This window comes from Astyanax mexicanus, chromosome 5, assembly GCF_023375975.1.
Source record: "Astyanax mexicanus isolate ESR-SI-001 chromosome 5, AstMex3_surface, whole genome shotgun sequence".
NCBI classification, from domain to species: domain Eukaryota; kingdom Metazoa; phylum Chordata; class Actinopteri; order Characiformes; family Acestrorhamphidae; genus Astyanax; species Astyanax mexicanus.
In genome coordinates this window covers 14,982,485-14,997,358 of record NC_064412.1, presented here as the reverse complement: position 1 = coordinate 14,997,358, position 14,874 = coordinate 14,982,485, and the positions used below count along the sequence as shown (strand labels likewise).

Here is a 14,874-nt window from a genome sequence, read left to right as displayed (position 1 = left end):
ACCTGTATTTTTCACATGAAGACAGTGACAGTCAAAAACTGACTGCTTTGTATTGTAATATTTTATGAACAAAAATATTCCAGGTTATAGCCAGACACATATGCAATACATTGTATGTGTAACAGAATTGACAGTTATTATTGCTGTTGTTACTACACTCACATGAGAACAAACTTCAGCTTCTTTCAGCAAAATTTGCTGAAATCCTATTTGCTGAATGTACACTAATATTTTGTGAGTGCATCATAAATGATACATATTCAGTAATTGCTCTCGTCTGACCACAAAACAATATCTGAGCTTCTGCAAAGATGCTTGTAACTTACAAACCACATGCAGAGGGTACAGAACAAGATGTTTTTTCATGTTGCCATCTAGTGGAGCCCCTTGTTCCTACAGTTGAGGGAGGTTTGGATTGTATATTTCACAATTATTTCGATATTAAACATTTTATTTTCTGCAACACTGGTTTCCTTTTGACATGTAAAAATTCAACAAAATGACACCTAAATGTACAGCAAAACTTTAGTTTCGAGTATTTATTGGAATTCAGTATGAGAGCTTCTGTTATGTACAATTGGACAGAAACGAAACATCACAACAATTCATAAATAGTCCTGGTGTGACATATGCTAGACTCTGCCATTACTTTTGTGGATCTTTTCATCTATATGTATTAATTCTCCACCTGCTTCCCTGCAATTATCGTACTTGAACAATCTTTAGTAAGAGGTAGTTGCTCCTCAATGTCCTTATTCCTCTTAAATTCTCTTTTTCTACAACTGTTCCAGAATGGAGACCAAAGCTGGAAGAAAAGAAAACAATAGCTTCCTGTCAAATGAAGAAAATGCTTAATAAAATCAATCCTGGTACTGAAGACACTCTGCACTGCACTTTTTAGATGTTTTCCGGCTTATCACACACCCTGCCACTCTAAAAGTATGTTTAATGAAGTAATTGTTTGAATCAGTTGTGTAGGGAAAAGGAAAAGCAATAATTGCTCAGAACAGTTTGCTTCCAGGACCAGGAGTGAAATATCATAGAATAAGAAACAGAAGTAGAACACAGAGAGCAGGGGAGATTGGGTAGGTATTTAGTGGAGAGGTGGAGAGAAGTGATGATATCAGATGAAACCTGGAGAGCATTTAAAAACGAAGCCAGTACATGGCACTGCGCATTCTATTGTAGTCAGGAAGCTGCTCAATTGGACCTGAAGAAGACAAACAAAAACAAACAAGAAGATCTTTAAGACTGTGCAAAGCAGTGCTCAAGCTGTGACATAGTAATAAGAAAAAAAAACTAACCAAGTATGCAAGTATTTATTAAGCTTTTGTGATAAAAGCATGATATTGATTATACAAATGGCTTTCTTAAATGTCAATTAAAGGTACCTTATGCAGTAATGTAGAACCTTAAGAGGTAAAAGAACAACTAACTCACCAACAGCAGCCACAGCCGGACATTTGTCATAAATGTATTTGGAGCAGATATCACGCACCATCTTGGGTGTCACAGCCTAAAAAATTGAATAAGCATTAAAAACAAATAATTTTTCCTGGGTTGTGTACTCATATAACAAACTAATATTTCCCATTTCCCCTTCCAATTTTATAAAAAGTTATCAAAGTTCTGAAACACCAGGTAAGAAAGGATGAAGATGATTCATGGAAATATCTAATCACTACTGCAGTATTCTTTAGGTTTGTCACAAAGGAGGTTCTCACATCAATCCTGGCATCCCACTCAGCCAAAGGTATGCGACGGCCATAGTTGAGAACATGTCTGCCAATGTCATCACAGATCAGCGTGGTACCTGGAAAGTTACAGAACTACATTAGGGAAACAGAAGAGTAACTAAAAAAGTATATATATATATATATATATATATATATATATATATATATATATATATATATATATATATATATATATATATATATATATATAAATAAAAGAAAATATACAATGGATGTGCATGTATGAGTCCTTGTGCTTGTCTCACCGTTAAGCTGACCAACTAAACTGGCCTTCAGTGCATTCTTTGCTCTGGCCACATCACTATCAGTCACTGTGGTGCACAAATTCATCCTGTGGTCAAAAAGAATGGAATAGTTTAAATTACAATTTACTGATATATGCACAATTCATAAACACACATTTTATTTGTACACTCTATTAATCCATTTACTGACCAGGCATTCTGAGCCCAGTGCATCATGTCTTCAATATTATGTTTGCCTGTGACGAAATAGATGCCCATCAACCCAGTGTCGCTGTATGTGGAGTGGAAAGCCTGGTAACTGTGGCACAGGTTGAGCTCTGCAGCCCGACGAGCCAAGGTACTGCTGAGATGCTAAAAGGTGCAAACATTTTGAACAATTTTAGTGCATTATTATAAGCAATGTCAAAACACAACTAAAAGTAAAATATGCTTAAACACCTTTACTTGACAGATACACCAGCTTTAACTAACCTTGCCACCTCCAAAGGTGATGTCATAACTGCCAAGAATGGAATTAGCAACCATTAGAGGCACAATATCAGGATTGGCAGCTCCTGCTCCCTCTACTGCAATAGCAATGTGTGCCAGGGGCATGGCATCATCACGCATTCTAACCTGAAATAGTCAGGAACAAAACACATAACCAAACAATTTAGAGTAAGGCATACAATTTATCAAGTTAATACGTTAAAAGTATGAGGAAAAACTTCTCACCTCGCTGCCAGTGAAGCGGCAGGGGGACAGCACAGGCACGGCATCATCTTGATACTCAAACGAAACACCACTGAAGTGCTGCTTGGCTAATCCCACCAATTCCTCATGGTTCACACCTACACCAAGGCAGGCCCAAAAAACACACAATTACAACCACCTGAAAAAATGCTGGACTACTACATAATTAGTTATATTGTGTATACGCAGTAATATCAATATAGATAAATACCTCCAGCAGCAGCCAGCACCATGCGAGGAGCCTTGTAGTGACTGTTAATATAATCCACCAGATCTTGACGAGTCAGAGTCCTAATGAGTAGTGACAAAAAGGCAATGAGAAAATCAGATGATTTACTAAAACTATCATCAGATGCACTTAAATGTATGTACATGTATATGTATAAATGTGTGCATACCTGGCATTCTGAGAGGGTCCCAGAACACTCTGTGCCAGTGGTGTGGCCTGATAGGCAGTGGCATGGAGCAGGTCCAGACACACATCCTGCAGACTGCCCTCCACCTCTTCCAGCTCTTTCAGTATGACTCCCCTCTGCTGCTCGATCTCAGCCTCACTAAGAGCAGAGCTCTGCACCACCTCTGACAACAGCTCCACCGCTGCACACATAAAATTAATGAAATATTACTTCTAGTCCTTTTATAACAAGTGCTTTAACAATAAATGCTACAAAAAAGTGCAACTTATTCGCATTGTACCTTTGGGAAGGTCCTTGGCAAGTGCCTTCATGTAGTAAGCAGTGTGCTCACGAGAAGTATATGCACTTAGGTGAGCACCCATGGACTCCACAGCCTGCTCAAGAGCAGACTGAGGGTGCTTCTTTGTGCCCTAAAATTAAGAAACAGATAAGAATAAGAGAGCAATGGCAATGTACATAAACTGTAATGTGGTAATCACATCTTATACCTTAAAAGCCAAGTGCTCCAAGAAGAACCCAGCACCATTGTTCTTCTCAGTCTCGTATCTGCTACCCACACCAATCCAAACACCAACCTAGAATATGAACAGAGGTGTTAAGTTTTAGAAAGCCAGTACACACCATTCCAAGACTTGATGTAATACTTTTAAGATGGAGAAGTGGGGAGCCTTGTTGTGGCTGTTGATATAAAATCACCCAAATCCAGATGAACATAAATAATGGTACATGGTAAATAATGGTAAATGATTTAGTATACAGTACTAAGACAATCTGTTGCCAAGTAACACCAAAACCAGGCCTTGCTCATATAAGAATTTCTGCCCACAACAGCAAATGGAATATGGTGATTTTAAATATTAAATGTTTGATAAAAATCATTCCCAAAAAAAGCTATTTAATCAGAAAAGTAAACCTACAATATGCACTAAAGTTATAAAGTATTAGTTATAAAGTTAAAGACTTAAAGAAGGAGCTCACTTATAACATTATAACACTTATTTACTGTGCTATTAAACTAAACAATTCAAATTCCATTAAATACATGGCATTTGGTTTGCTTATTTTGCTTTGTTTTAGCATAATAGAAAATATAGTTCTTGTAGAATCAGCCAACCTCTATACTTGACGTGTCTGTTTTTGTTAATGTGTGTCAGTGTTCTTATGGGAAATGCAAATCTGTTGCTAACACCTTGATGACTCATTTTTTGGAAATACAACTGAATTTCAATAGTTTGAATTGCTTGAAAATTATTATACTGTTAGAAATATTCGGTTATACTAATAAGAGCACATTCACTTAAGCCCTAATGAACAAATTCATCCATACTGGAAAAAGTAACTAGTTGCCGTGAGAAGTTGCATTATAAGCAAGGACACTAGGGGAAACTATTAGCATCAAAACACTAATACTGTAACGAATTAGAATTTAAAGAAATTGTTGATTGCAGTGTTTGCTCACAGTGCAGGTTGCATGGCCAGTTTCTTCAGAGGCGATTCTCAGTCCATTGTCCAAGGTAGTGAGCTGCGTCTCTGGAGCTCCTAGCAGGCTTTGGGCATAGGTCACAGTTGCCTGGCTGCGTCTCAGAGAGAGCAGAGTAGGCTAATAAGACAAACAAACAAAGAGAAACAGAAAAAAAACACTATTTAATAGCTATATTTGACATCTATTTATGACAGCAAAGTAAAAACGCAGATTACATATTATTGTATAAATGCACCCACACTTCAAAATCTCTTCTGAAACTTCTCAAGAAATATACAATATCAGTACTGTTTACTGAATTGTAGTGTAATATTAAATTCTTAAAACTATGAATGAACACAAATGCAATAAAGAAGCAGTTGCATAAAACAAAAATGTGTAAATATGGCCCAGATGGTATGGGACGAATTAGGGTGCAGAGTAAAGGAAAAGCAGTCAGCTAACAAATGCTTAGGACCTCTAGGTACTCTTTTTAGCTCAGAGCGCAGACCCAGTTTTGAATACTGTTCAATTAATTAAGCAGCACACTCTTTTTTTCTTACTGTGATAAAAAGAACATTTTAAAATGAATATAATTTAAATAATATGGGAGAATTTTTAAAATGGTGTTCAAAAACATATTACTTAAATTTTCTGCCGAAGCAAAAAGTACAATTAAAACATGAGCTGGTTTTATCTCAAGGACTAAAACAGCACTCATACATTCTGTAAATAAGGTCAGATGAACAAACACATTTACACACTGTGCTGTAGTAATGCGCTCAGGGTGTTCAGTATATGTCACTTGGGAACTTCATAACTTAAAAAGAATGAGGGTTGTAAAGAAGTCTACACAGCTTTAAAGGGTATGCGACATGTCACCATGGGCTCTTTTGGGTTTAGAACCATTACAGGTTCTACCTCATGAAGCTGACTAAGGGGGCAAAGTTGGCATCAAAGCAAAAGGTGCTACTTTGCAGAAACTAAAGAATAAAACATATTTTGGCTTGTTTAACACTTTAATTACTTCATAATTGCATATGTGTTCTTTTATAGTTTTAAGGCATTTAATATTAATCTACAATTTATAAAATAAAGAAAAAATCATTACATAATAAAATGATGTGTCCACTGTTTTGACTTGTACCGTACACTAAGATGTTCAAAAAATACATAGTTAGCTAGAAGAACAGAACGTACCTCAAAGTCAATTTTAAACCAAACCAGAGAGGACCCTGCACTGACATTCAATATATTCTAATGACAGATTCTCTGAATTTAACACAAGAGAGCTCACAATCCATTATGAAACACAATTACTATCATAATCAGGTGGAGAAGAAATACACTGATGACCTGAAAGCCTATGTTGATCAGTGGCTACTGGCTATATCTTGTGAGCTATGCAGCTAACTAGCCTAGCTAACACTTGAAGCTGCACCGGGTGTACTATCGAGTTATGCTACCCATCGATACGTGCTTTCTAAACATATTGCGCATGCGTATGCGCTGACCTACACTTTTTTATTATTATTTCTCGTGTTTTTATGTTTTAATAATAAATTATTTATTGTTGTTATTGTTTTTGTTGTTAAACAACCACTGTACTCACTGTCATTTTATAAAAGGGCAAATGGAAATTATTAATAATAAACAATAAATATTATTTTAAAAAAAATACAAAAAGCAGAGTGTAATGAACCTTCATTGACATGTCTTTATGCTATCCAAATATACTACAACGACTTCTACTGGGAACATGCTATAATATGGTGCTTCTTTTGTATTTTTACAGTTTAAAATTACTAGGGAAGCACGGTTTGACAGGGTAGCACAACTTGACAGAACACCGGACGGAAAGTCAGAGCTGAATGACCTTGTGTGTGAGCGGCACATATTTGAAATAAATCATATATTTAAAAATTAAACCCAACGAAATATCTAGCGATGACACTCGTAGATGACTATAACAACCATCCAGCAAACTAAAGGTTTAATCACCGCAGGAACTGTTGACCTTCCAGTGATAACGTTAAAGTTAGCCAGCTAGCCTAGCATCCATGCTAGCTAGCTAAGGCTAGCACCCCAAGGGAGTCAAACTAATGACAAACGAGTGAAAAACACCATTTAAACCGGGTTTAAACTCAGCATGTTCACCCAAAACCCCCTGGAACCTGCACTTATGCTCGTAGTGTGTTAAAGTTACTCACGCCGCGAGCTCTGGCGAAGGCTCGACCCACGGCTCCGCCGACTCGGCACACGGACGCTGCCATCTTTTCCTGGCAAACTGAGAGAGTGGAGCAGCGCGCGCGCACTCGCGTCTCGAGCTTTTACGTAGCCGTACACGAGAGAACGGACGTGCTGCTGCTGTCAGTGGGACAGATTTACCCCCCCCCCCCCCCTGCTCATTTAACCCTCCTATAGCATGGTGTTGCCCTCAGGCAACAAATCATTTTTTTACCATACCTTATTTTTTATGTAATTATTAGTTTATGTATTTTTAATATAATATTACAAGGCATATATATGCCCAATAAAATAAAACATACACATGGTTAATGCATACATATATGTATATGTGCAATAACATATACAGCTCTGGAAAAAAATTAAGAGACCACTTCAGTCTTTGAATCAGTTTCTCTGATTTTGCTATTTATAGGTATATGTTTGAGTAAAATTAGCATTGTTATTTTATTCTATAAACTACAGACAACATTTCTCCCAAATTTTAAAGATTTTGTCATTTAGAGCATTTATTTGCAGACAATAAGAAATGGTTGAAATAACAAAAAAGATGCAGAACTTTCAGATCTCAAATAATGCAAAGAAAACAAGTTAATATTCGTAAAGTTAGGAGTTCAGAAATCAATATTTGGTGGAATGACCCTGGTTTTTACACACTGCTTTTGGATAACTTTTAGCCACTACTTTTGCAAAAATTCAAGCAGTTCATCTTGGTTTGATGGTTGTGTGATCATCCATCTTCCTCTGGATTATATTCAATTTGGTAAAAGTGGTCTCTTTTTTCCCAGAGCTGTATATGCAATTGTAATCATGTGCTATTGTGCTTAGAGTGCTGTGTTTTTTTTTTGTTTTGTTGTTGTTATGGTTAAAGGAAATAAGGAGTGTTTTCTGTTTGTTCTTAAGACTACTTAGTATTGGTTAGATTTCTCTGTAGGTCTGATTACTTAGTAGTATGAGATTTTTGAGTTTGTGGTTGTTGTTGCAAGTTGAGTGAATAATAGATCCTGGCTGGGCCCTATGCATAACTCCAGCTGTTAGGTGCAGGATTTATCATCTTCCTATATTATGTTACTTGTTGTAAACTTGCTAAAACTGTGTTTTTTTTTTTTTTTTTCATTTATTGTATTTGAGCAATGTAATGCTTTGGGTGTTTCTTTGCTCAAAAACATATGATTCATATGATCAGTATAAATTTATAATTGATATATTCACAGGTACTCCCAAGATTTTTAAAAATATTCCTCCCAAAACGTTAATGCATGCCATAGTGGGTTAGCTGTAACAAACAGGGATCTCTTAATCTAGTTTTAGGTCTGTATGATGATCTTATCACATTTCAGGTAAGGTTTATGCAGAAAACTGTCAATGACTCTCAAACTTTATAGCAACACTGCATACATACTGTGTGTATATATACTAGTTGGTTTCTTGTTTTGTTATAGGCTAAAACATTTGCTCTTCTCTTGTGCACTGAGTGACAGTGTGTTAAATAACTAGTATAACACAAAGGAATGATTCAGTCTTTCCAGTATTTGTTACAATATGGTGTGTGTGGTAATATTTGTTTACTAGTACAAACATTTAGTCTGTTTTCATGCATTTAGAGTTTAGTAGCTTTACACTAAAACTACCTGTAATTATAAATGTGAACAATCAGCACAATAGTAAAGACTTGCAGACCTAAATTAATATGGTTTTATTACAAGGTGCAATGGTTATATTAGTGTACAAAATCATATTGTTTTTTATTATTTTTTTTTTCTGAGTCATCTGAGGCTGGCTTTTAAATCTTATGAGCCATCTTTCCAGCACGGCTAGCCTGGAAAGTCCTGCGGTTATGGTGGCGTGAAAAACTCTGAATGCAGGCACTAGAGAATGGACCCATTGGGCAGGCTGCTACCAGAGTGGGCTCTCTTTCTGGCTCCTGAATGGTAATTAAGCCCAGGGAAAGAACAGGGTCACGGTTGCCCTCTACTGATGCCTTAACTCGCCCTGACCTTGGCCTTATAGTTGCAAAGGCACAATGCAGTGGCTTCCTTGAGGAAGCTTCAAGAGGGCAGATTGGCACTCGAGGTGACATCAGGGAAACATCTGCTCTGACAATGGAGCGCTGAGGCCTCCAGGACTCTGCTGTGCGCTCAGATACAGGTTTTATGCCACTGAAGGTCAACTGTCGAACTACTGTCTTCATCCAGTATTTAGTTGGAGGTTTGGGTTTTTCGGACAATGTTCCATTTTCTTTGCTCGGGGGTTGGTGCCGTGGTGCAACAGATCCTGAGGGGGTGAAATGCATCTCAACCTGATTACAAGGCTTACGAGGAGGAGGAAGGCGGGGTCTTTTGATGCGTGCACCTTCAATAAGGAGGTTCATTCCAACATACTGGGGTACTTCAACTGCTGTCTAGAGGGAGAGAGACAATCAATACATTATGCACTAATATTTGGTGAAATTTAATTTCAATATTCATTGGAGCAAATATAACAAACAAAACATCAGAAACTCTAGTAGTTACTCACCTGCTTGAATATAAGCTGAAACCCTCCAGTGTGAGCCCCACGATCCAACCTGCGGTCCAGCACCACGCGCAGGGTGTCCTCCTGCACAGCTGCACACAGCCTGGTTGTTACTGCTGTGGATGGAGCCATTGTTGGACTGGCATTGACTTCAATCAGCCATGGACGCAGATCTTGCCCCAGCATAAAGTCAGCCCCATAGAGCTCAAAACTCGCCTTCCTAGATTCCACCAGGTCCTGTGCAGTCTGCAGAGTGTTAATTATAGCTTTCTTCATACCTGGAACTATAACACCTGCCCACTGATCCTCCTGGTTCCGGCTGGAGAGGAAAGAACGAAACTGGTCACAGGACCACATGTTGTCCTCAGGAACCTCTGGGTTGCGTTGCTGAGAAGGACGGAAATGCTTTTGAATGGAGTTGTTGCACAAATGCACTGAACTGGAAAGCAGAAAGAGATATATGTTTTATTTTAATGACTACATTATTTATTATTGCATTATTTTAATCATATTATTTTGTTTGACGTTTTGCAAATCTGTCTTGTGATATTTGCAAAAGATTCTACATAGATAAGGCTAAGTTGATTTGTGCTCATGGTACAGTTCATTCTCTGATCATTGTCATCTGTTTTGCAGTTTGAGAATATTAAATGATGTAATGTAGTCTCCTCTTTTGGAAATCTTTTTTTTTTTTCCGCAAAATCATTTCTTACACATCTAGTCAGGAACACAGATTATTTCGTACCTGTCCAGTGTGTCCACAGAATAGGGCTGGGTGGAGAAGCGCAGGTAGCACTTCTTATAGAACCACACAGTGAGAGGGTTCCAGTCTGTCACCAGAAACCACTGCCGGAGATCAAATTTAGTTTCATGGATGAGAAAAGGCCGTTCTATATACTTCTGTACCACCCATTTACTGTCCTTAATCAGCATGGGATCACTGTCCACTAGCTTCAGAATCTCATCCAGCTGCTTGATGCACACAATGCCTGAGAATAGACATTTATGGCACAATTATTTATTTTCTTGTGTTTTCACAGACAAAATATAATTTTAGTATGAACTCAGAAGGGTCTGTTTGTATTATATTATTCTTTATTTGCTAGTATTTTAACTAGTCATCCATAATTATTCTTATATAGTCTTACCTCTACCACGAGATTTGGCTCCTGGTTTGATTATCCAAATGTTGTGGATGCCGTCAATGTCCAGCTGTGGACAGGCCTCTTGTAGTTTGCACAGCATAGCCTGGCAGCTGTCCACGTAATTAACGCTGTTTTCTATTTCAGCGCCATCACTGAGACAGTGCCAGGGATAAATATATAAAAAGGTGTTAAAGATGAATTTGAAGTAAACAGTCAACCCTCTGCCTCTAGCAAAATTAGTACTTACAGTACAAAGAAAGTTATAATATTTCTCAATATATAGCAATACATTTAAAAAAGGCATTGAATCTGGACCACAATAACTACACCAGACACAGGAACTGTGGACCTACTGGACAGTCAGGTAGTAGTGGTGCATGAACTCTGACCATTGCTGATCAGTTAGTGTGGGCTTTGAGTCCAAGGCGATGTCTATGTCATTGTGTTCAAAACTGTCCAGGTAATCCTGGCACACTTGTAACGCACAGTCAATCATTCTGGAAGGTACTACTGAGAGGGCTTGCCTCTTGCATCCTTTCTTCCGACCTGCAGGGAGAAATATAACATGTCAGCTTCTAAAAGGTGCTTTAATAATAAATGTGAATATAATTGAACAATTGTGGTGGTGTAAATGTCATCTTCCTTACTTGAGAGTAATTGATCAGGCAGGTCCGTTACACTACCCTCTAATGTTCCTCTGTGATTCCTCTCCACTATACACTGAAGAAGGCTCATACAAGCCGTTCTCCTAAAATCCTCTGCAAAGAGCATCCAAAAAGCATTTAATATTTTGTTTTATGACTGATAATAATAAAATCTAGAAATTGGGAGAACAGAAACATCACCGATAAAGGCATGCTTCTCATCCTCAGCCCCAAGCCTGTAGCATCGGGGGAAGAATGTGTCTGGATCAGCAGCATCAAACCATCGCAGATTTCTCAAATTCACACACAGACCCACCTAAAAGAATTGAAGTGTAAGCATCAGCAGTCATTATAAAATGAATAATACATTGTTATGCATACATAAAAAAAGTGATGACTGACTCCAATTTTGGATTTCTGAACCTAGAATTCCGTACATCTGCTTTGTGACAATGCTGTCCTAAAATCCTAAAAAAGTAGTCAAACCTTGGTAGTAAAAGTTGCAGACTTTGCATAGTGATTGGTCATCTGCTCCTTTCTGAGATTGCGGTTGTCTATGGAATCTCTCCTTGTTGTCCAGTACAAGTATGTTATCTCATTTCTGACCATTCGAGACTGATAAAAGAGCAGAAAAAGAGAAATCTGTAAATGTAAGACACTGATGTCAGAGGGGTTGAGAAGTTGAAACTTTCTAAGTATCTTTGAAAAGTAATTTAATGATGGCAAAAAAAACTGTACATCTTCTGTATCTTCTGTATACACAAACTAATCCCTCACCATGATATCATGAATATCATCAGGATCTTCTTCTTTCTCTGTTTCCTCTGTTAGAAGACACAATAATATATCAAATTAACTGTAACTGATGTTCAGTCATACCACAGCAAAATAAATTCAAAAACAATTGCTTGTCTTAGTAACTGAAAGTAATTGGTCATTCTTACCCTCATCGTCATCATCACCACTTTCATCTCCATCACTACATTCCTCATCCTCCTTAGGACGTCGTCGATGCACGTGTTGGGTAGGTCGTAGCAGACGCCGTTCGACCCAACCTCTGGCTTTCAGAGCTGCCCGCACAACAGGGTATGGACCATGGATAGAGAATATCTTACGCATCTGCAAAAGAAAGTGATTTAAAAGCAAAGAAAACTCAAAGCATGATCACTGTGGAACAGAGCTTGGCTTTAAATGATCTTTTCACCTTAACAGCCTTTTCCACCTGGACTTTGGCCATGCGTAAGCGCTCTGAATTGATGGCAGGGAGGTTCTGAATACTGCGTCGCACCTTTCCCTCTGGAGCTGCCAACAATATCAAAAAACGTTTATACTTGGGCACACTTAGTTTTAAGCAGACTACAAAATTTGACAGGCTTTCTGTTTCGTGAGAATGTCTTACTTGTCACACCTAATTATCTGCTGCATCCACATTTTGCTCACAGTTGTTTTGTTCAGCTGCCTGTATTGTATGCATGTAGGCAACACTACAGGTAAGAACATTATACTTATACCAATATGTACCTCAAGGACATTACAATAAATTAAAGTAAAAAGTATTAGCAAACTATATCTATATATTATAATGTATTTAGCATAATAAAGTCTAATACTTCCTTGGGTATTCAAGCCAAATCACTGTGGATAGGGCATCTCAAAGAGCAAATAATACGTGCTGTATACTATTACAAGCTGAGCTAATCCGCAGACAATGGGAATTAGATGGAAAACATGAACTTTCCAGTCCCTAGTTAAGCCAGTAACTCAAGTCCAAATGGTGACAGCTTCAGCTCAGGATCAAGAGAACAGACTCATGCAGCTTTAATGTCTTAATCCTGTAGCCCACACACCTTCAGCCCACAGTTATGCTGAAGTGTGACTCTCATCACTTATTTAGCGCTAGTCCCTTGTACACATATCAATCATAGTCCCTTTGCAGCCCTTGCAGTCTGTGGATGTGGTGACCAAAGTCATCTTAACACAGATGGTAGAATGACAGTTTGGACATTCTGTTCTTTACTCACCGCTGTCAAAGCTGGACAGGGGACATTTCTCTGTTATTGTGTTCCCCTCATTCTTTTGGTCTGAAAGACCAGTCCTGCAAAGCTTTGGAACCTCCATGGAGACCTCTGATATTTAATAGACCACAGAGATCCAAAAATCAGTTGGCCACTTCAATCATTTCCTGTCTGACCCAATGTCTCTCCACAGTGCTCCTCCTCCTGTCTTCATTAGCTTATTGTTAATAGATGCTGACCTCCTCTGTAAGACGGATAGGATAAGGAGGGATAATAATGCTATAAATCCACAGCAATGGCACAGCCTATATACACACAGACAAAACAGAAAATGGAAAACAATGTAGATGAAAGAAGAGAAAGTAAGTTTGTCTTGTTGGATGATGGAAGTGCGTTAAAGAATATTAAAGAGCATGTATGTATTCAAGTCTCTATAGCCTTAATGGATACTATTATTAACAAAATATTTAAAATAAGCTAGCTAGCTGCGTTACCTGTATGACCAACCAAGAACAACAAATGCATGTTACATACTCATAATAAGCCAGAAAATGCAGGAAATGGAAGTTTAGCATGCAATCTACCAAGCCTTATATTTTTTATATTGGGTAAACATGCAAATGACAATACAGCTAAGCACTCATGTTTATCAATGTCAGCATTTTTCTTTTCGATTTAGAGAGGCAACACTATGAATGAGAACAGGTACTTATACCACTATGTACCTCAAGTACATCACAATAAATAAATAAAGTATTATAAAACTATACTTCTATATGCATAATTTATTTATCATAATAAAGTGTGGTCCACAGAAACTGAAATATAATTGCTTGGGTATTTAAAGCCAATGTGGATAGGGCATCCATCCATCCATCTAGTTATATATAACTTATTGTATATAAAACTCAGTGTACACACACTGAAAAACCCTAACAGCTAGCTAACGTTAATCGACAGATTAAAGTAAACCTTATATTAGGTATAGCTGTGTTGTCAATATCTGTTAGCATTTTAAATATAACTCTAGAAACTAAAGTTCAACTCAGACATGACTGCTTAGTCTCCTGCCTGAATTCTCACGTCGTTTCAAAGACATGCCAAAAGCCAGAACCGTCGAAGTTGGACAGCGCTGCCGCTCTCCCGCTCAGGTCCTGCTCTCCCTCATTTCCCCACCAATAAGAAGAGTCCCTCTAGCTCTGCTGCAGAATAAAACCCCAAAATGATGAACTCAAGCGTGCAGAAATAAAAACAGACCTGCTACACGGGGTTGCGCCGCACTTGCGCAGTCGTAGCGTACTCTCGAGCACGCGTTACCATCGCCTAGTTACAGTCTCCATAACAACAGCGCCTGACACTGTACAAAATGGCATATTAACAAAGAAACATAAAGCTACATACAAAGCTACAACTAAAATAAAACCTTATTACCACACACGAAGTTTAGCAAAAACACCTTCAATGCGTGAACAACCCGACCCAGCTGGCATTGTAACGTTGAATCAACGTTGGATTTGGTGTTGATTTTAAAAAGTGAATGAACGTTAATATCAGAGTCGTCCATTCAAACTTTATGTTTATTCTCTTTCTTTCTTTCTATATATATATGTATATATATATATATATATATATATATATATATATATATATATATATATATATATATATATACATATATATATACATATACATGTATA

General features: G+C 37.7%; 2 protein-coding genes across 3 annotated transcripts; both read right to left on the bottom strand.

Annotated features, from left to right (window-relative positions):
• Positions 1-524: 524 nt before the first annotated feature.
• On the bottom strand, positions 525-6,958 carry LOC103038804 (cytochrome b-c1 complex subunit 1, mitochondrial). Its single transcript, XM_007253279.4, has 13 exons — positions 6,823-6,958; positions 4,610-4,750; positions 3,639-3,725; positions 3,431-3,560; positions 3,133-3,331; positions 2,946-3,025; positions 2,717-2,832; positions 2,474-2,617; positions 2,193-2,353; positions 2,003-2,088; positions 1,725-1,813; positions 1,441-1,516; positions 525-1,210 (listed from the first exon to the last, which is right to left on the bottom strand). The coding sequence occupies exons 1-13, from the start codon at positions 6,883-6,885 to the stop codon at positions 1,146-1,148; spliced, it is 1,437 nt and encodes a 478-aa protein (XP_007253341.1). The 5' UTR covers positions 6,886-6,958; the 3' UTR covers positions 525-1,145.
• Positions 6,959-8,540: 1,582 nt separating this feature from the next.
• ttll3 (tubulin tyrosine ligase-like family, member 3) lies at positions 8,541-14,582 on the bottom strand. 2 transcript variants are annotated; one of them, XM_049479783.1, is made up of 12 exons: positions 13,184-14,582; positions 12,367-12,464; positions 12,107-12,281; positions 11,940-11,986; positions 11,649-11,804; positions 11,364-11,478; positions 11,166-11,276; positions 10,872-11,064; positions 10,522-10,670; positions 10,119-10,362; positions 9,377-9,812; positions 8,541-9,260 (listed from the first exon to the last, which is right to left on the bottom strand). In XM_049479783.1, the coding sequence occupies exons 1-12, from the start codon at positions 13,278-13,280 to the stop codon at positions 8,643-8,645; spliced, it is 2,439 nt and encodes an 812-aa protein (XP_049335740.1). In that variant the 5' UTR covers positions 13,281-14,582; the 3' UTR covers positions 8,541-8,642. The 2 variants fall into 2 exon arrangements, with proteins under 2 accessions (XP_049335740.1, XP_022531429.2); XM_022675708.2 differs by having other exon boundaries at positions 11,649-11,777; positions 13,184-14,577.
• Between the last annotated feature and the right edge of the window lie 292 nt (positions 14,583-14,874).